At 48.6% G+C, this 5202-nt stretch overlaps 1 protein-coding gene across 1 annotated transcript; it reads left to right on the forward strand.

Annotated features, from left to right (window-relative positions):
* Positions 1–1414: 1414 nt before the first annotated feature.
* Positions 1415–4891, forward strand: LOC123147342 (serine/threonine-protein kinase-like protein CR4). The gene is made up of 3 exons (XM_044566574.1): positions 1415–1534; positions 1619–1685; positions 1827–4891. Exon 3 carries the CDS (start codon positions 1861–1863, stop codon positions 4561–4563), a length of 2703 nt encoding a protein of 900 aa, XP_044422509.1. The 5' UTR covers positions 1415–1534; positions 1619–1685; positions 1827–1860; the 3' UTR covers positions 4564–4891.
* Positions 4892–5202: the final 311 nt, after the last annotated feature.

Below are 5202 nucleotides of genomic sequence, written 5' to 3' on the forward strand. Positions count from 1 at the left end.
ACTCGCCAAAAATAACCATTTTTTAGAGAATTTACATCTGCCATAATACTTTGCCAAGTAAAGGAGGACCCCCTTTTTTAAACTTGCATTCATTAGATCCCCCTCCGAAAAATATTTTGCTTTCAAGATACTAGCACATAAAGACCCAGGGTTATCAATCAGACGCCACGCTTGTTTGGGTAACAAAGCCAGATTGAAGCAGTGTATATCTCGGAAATCCATACCTCATCTTCCATCATGCCATCCAATGCATTATCTTCTAATTGTCCTCATCACCCCACCAAAATTGCGACATCGCGTCAATGATTCCTTTACATTTTTTTTAGAAATTTTAAAGACGGACATGGCATAAGTTGGGATAGCTTGTACAACAGATTTGAGCAAAAATTCCTTTCCTCTCGCGAATAACAGTTTTTCCTTCCATCCACTAATTTTCATAATAATACGATCGATCAGGAATTGAAAACAATCACTTTTGTCCATACCCACATTTGAAGGCAGACCCAAACATTTGTTAGTAAAAGATTCAGTCATGATATTCGGAATTGTATAAATTTGCACATTGTCTTCCACCTTGGTATTGGGACTAAAAGAACACTAGACTTCTCAACACTCATCATTTGTCCCAAGGCGGCACAGTAAGAATCCAAAACCGATTTCAACGCCTCCGCATTCATAGCAGTTGTTTTCATCAGGATCAGAGAGTCATCAGTAAAAAGGAGGTTTGAAACCAATGGTGCATCTCTACTAACCTTTATTCTGGATATACTCTCATTCTCCTCTGCATGTGCTAAGAGAGTAGTTAGCCCCTCCGTACATAACAAGAATAAGTATGGAGAGAGAGGATCTCTCTGCCTCAATCCTCTAGTAGGTATGAAGCTCTCGATTTCTTTTGTATTAAAACGAACCCGGTATTCCATCGAGGATACACATTTCATAATTAAATTTACCCAATTCTCCTTAAAACCCAGTATGAGCAAAATCTCCTTAAGAAAAGACCACTCCACTCGATCATACGTCTTATGCATATCCAATTTAATGGCACACAAGCCCTCTTTACCCTTTTTTTTAATAGTGTGAAGACACTCATATGCCACAAAAATATTATCTGTAATCATTTGTCCAGACACAAACGCACTCTGAGTCTTATTTATGATATCTGAAAGGATTATCTTCAACCAGGCCGCAATCATTTTTGAGATTAGTTTGTACACGACATTATACAGATTAATTGGTCTAAATTGAGTTACCCTTTCCGGAGTATTGACCTTTGTTTAACAGTCGTTGCACAGATTATCTTCACCTTTCTCGTCTTTGTTTAACAGTCGTGGCACACGCCCCCTCACACCTTTTCCCGTTAAAAATAGGGAGTATATCTATTTGAAGCGAGAAAAAACAAAACAAGCGACCGCTCCACGTGACGGCATCAGTCCTCTCCTCTCCACTCCCCCCTACCTCGCCGCCTCCGCCGCGCTTGTTCCTCCCACCCCGCGGCGCCGCCCCCCGACGCTTCTGCCTCTCTGCTCTTCCCGAGGTGACGCCCGCTCTCTTCTGCTCTGCCCCGCCGTCCACTCCTCTCCGTAACGCCCTCCCTCGGCGACGGCACCAATGTCGGCAGGTATCCGGGGGAAGGGCGACGGCACACTGGTGGCCCAGCGGCGATGGTGACGGCTGCGCCGGCGAAGGTAACCGTTGTACTCTGTTTCTGGTATGTGCCCTTTAGCGGAGATTCTGACAGCGAATCAGGCGAGCCCCGATCTAGATCGACGGGTCGGTCGGGATCGGGGTCAACTAAGAAAAAGCCTAAAAGTTTGCAATTTTGGCAGGAATCTCACCGACATTAGCTCCGAGCTTCAAGGAATGGACAGTGTTCCAGCTCTCGCGCTCTGCTGCCTAATCTTGCTACCGAGCTGGGCCAATGGCCTCGGCTCCATGGGATCCATCTCGGTGTCCTACGGCGAGGACGGCCCGGTGTTCTGCGGCCTCAGCTCGGACGGCTCCCACTTGGTCACCTGCTCCGGCGCGGACGCATCTGTCGTCTACGGTGCTCCCCTCAGGATCCCCTTCCTCGGCCTCACCGCGGGGGATGGGTTCGCGTGCGGTCTCTTGCTTGATACCAGTCAGCCTTACTGCTGGGGGAGCAACTCATATGTCAAGATCGGGGTGCCGCAACCAATGGTCGAGGGCGTGGAGTATTCCCTGCTCAGTGCCGGGGACAACCACCTGTGTGCACTGCGAATGCCTGACAAGGGGATTCCTCACGGTGTTAACCCTGATACTTCAGTGATAGATTGCTGGGGGTACAACATGACTGCCACACATGTTGTCGCTGGAGCCGTGTCGACCATATCAGCGGGCTCGGTGTTCAATTGTGCCTTGTTTACGCGCAACAGGACAGTGTTCTGCTGGGGTGATGAGACAGTGAGTGGTGTGATTGAGCTGGCTCCGAGGAATGTCAAGTTTCAGTCCATAGGAGCAGGTGGCTACCATGTCTGTGGGGTGCTGGAGAATGCACAAGTCTTCTGCTGGGGAAGGAGCTTGGAGATGCAGCAGGTGTCGCCTACCGGTGCTATCGGTGAAGGCGATGTGAGCATAGTGCCGATGGATGCAATGGTCTCCGTTGTGGGCGGACGATTCCATGCTTGTGGCATCAGGAGCCTTGATCACCAAGTAGCTTGCTGGGGTTTCCAACTTCAGAACAGTACATCAGCACCCAAAGGTCTCAGGTTGTATACAATAGTGGCTGGAGACTACTTTACTTGTGGTGTGCCTGCTGAGACATCGATGAAGCCAAGGTGTTGGGGCAATAGTGGGCCATTGGCACTACCAATGGCGGTATCACCCGGGATTTGTGTATCTTCTGCATGCAGCCCCGGATACTACGAGTATGTTAACCATGGTGAGCTTGGTGGCAGCAAGTCTTGCAAGCCTGGAAACTCTAGACTCTGCTTGCCCTGCAGTGCTGGCTGCCCAGACAACTCGTATGAGTCCTCGCCCTGCAATGCCACGGCTGACCGTGTGTGCCAGTTTGATTGCTCGAGGTGTGTCTCAGATGAGTGTTTGTCATACTGCACATCCCGGAAGCAGACCAACAACCATAAGTCAATGGATTTTCAGATGCGCATTTTTGTGGCAGAGATTGCATTTGCTGTCATTTTGATTTTCACCGTGACAGCCATTTCTTGCCTATATGTACGACACAAGCTTCGAGATTGCCGATGTTCGAAGAGCAAGTTGAGGATGACAAAGAGTGCAACATACTCTTTTCGAAAGGATAACACGAAGATCCAGCCTGACGTGGAAGATCTGAAGATCAGGAGAGCTCAGGAATTTTCCTATGAGGAGTTGGAACAAGCAACCGATGGCTTCTCGGAGGATTCACAAGTTGGCAAAGGCAGCTTTTCATGTGTATTCAGGGGCATTCTGAGAGATGGGACAGTCGTTGCTGTGAAGCGTGCAATAAAAGTATCGGATGCGAAGAAAAGCTCAAAGGAGTTCCATACTGAACTTGACCTCCTCTCTAGGCTCAACCATGCACATTTGCTCGACCTACTTGGTTACTGTGAGGATGGCAGCGAGAGGCTCTTGGTTTATGAGTTCATGGCTCATGGATCCCTGTACCAGCATCTGCATGGCAAGGATTCAAACTTGAAGAAGCAACTGAACTGGACCAGGCGGGTTACCATTGCTGTCCAGGCTGCTCGTGGAATAGAGTATTTGCATGGCTATGCTTGCCCACCAGTAATTCACCGAGACATCAAGTCTTCAAACATATTGATCGATGAGGACCACAATGCGCGTGTTGCCGACTTTGGTCTATCTATAATGGGCCCTGTAGATAGCGGCACACCACTCTCAGAGCTGCCGGCAGGGACACTTGGGTACCTTGACCCTGAGTACTACCGTCTCCATTACTTGACGACAAAGTCGGATGTCTACAGCTTTGGAGTAGTTCTTCTAGAAATCCTAAGTGGCAGGAAAGCCATTGACATGCAGCTTGAGGAGGGCAATATTGTTGAATGGGCAGCCCCGTTGATCAAAGCTGGGGACATTTCTGGCATCCTTGATCCAGCCTTATCTCCTCCCTCTGACCTGGAGGCTCTGAAGAAGATTGCAGCTGTGGCATGCAAGTGCGTGAGAATGCGAGGCAAAGACCGGCCTTCCATGGACAAGGTGACAACATCTCTAGAGCGTGCACTTGCGCTGCTGATGGGCAGCCCATGCCTGGAGCAACCCATTCTGCCAACTGAAGTTGTTCTCGGGAGCAGCCGGATGCACAAAAAGGTATCACAGAGGTCATCCAATCAGTCGTGCTCAGAGAACGAGCTCGTTGATGGGGACGACCAGCGGATCGAGTACAGGGCACCATCTTGGATAACGTTTCCAAGCGTGACCTCGTCGCAGAGGAGGAAATCATCAGCGTCGGAAGCCGACCTGGATGGCCGAACAACCACAGATGGGAGGAACGTCGGGAGCAGCATAGGAGATGGTCTGCGGTCATTGGAGGAAGAGATTGGGCCGGCGTCGCCACAGGAGGACTTGTACTTGCAGCACAACTTCTGATGAAATGCCAAGATCAGCTGGAAACACGGAAACCGTCTGCCGTTTTAAGTTCAGACTTTGTGACCTGTTGCTTTGTAGATCAACTGTAGCAGGCCATTCGGGAGAGAGGAAGATCTAGCTATATAGAGTACGTACTGGAAGGATTTTTAGCATCTGGAGGCATTTCTTTGTAGATTGATTCGGCCGTCCTATAATTGGCACTTCTATTTACGAGTGGGTGGCGACACTTGATGAATCCTGTTCTGTAGCTCGCAGATACGTGTAAGTGTGTAGTTGTTCTCTTTCTGGTGTTGGTTTCGCCTGCAAATTAGCATAATATTCTCGTTCACCGTGTTGAGTATCTTTTCGCTTTGCGGTGTATGTTTCGCCTGCAAACTGGCATAATAATATTGTGCCAACTGAGATGAAGCTTTGGAGATCAAATTGCATGTCTAACATTTTTTTTCTTTCACATCTATTAAGAGTTCATTTCATTTTACTTAGAACTTCACGGTTTGTCTGCTAATCTTCTGTGACAGGTGAAGTGTAATTTTCAGTGGCCCGGTTCGGGATTCAGGAGATTGTCGGTGTGTGTCATCTGCCATGATCTGTTTACGCTGTTGCTTTCGAGACAATGAACGCAGGTCGTTGAAAATCAGT

This window comes from Triticum aestivum, chromosome 7A (genome assembly GCF_018294505.1).
Source record: "Triticum aestivum cultivar Chinese Spring chromosome 7A, IWGSC CS RefSeq v2.1, whole genome shotgun sequence".
Lineage (NCBI taxonomy): Eukaryota > Viridiplantae > Streptophyta > Magnoliopsida > Poales > Poaceae > Triticum > Triticum aestivum.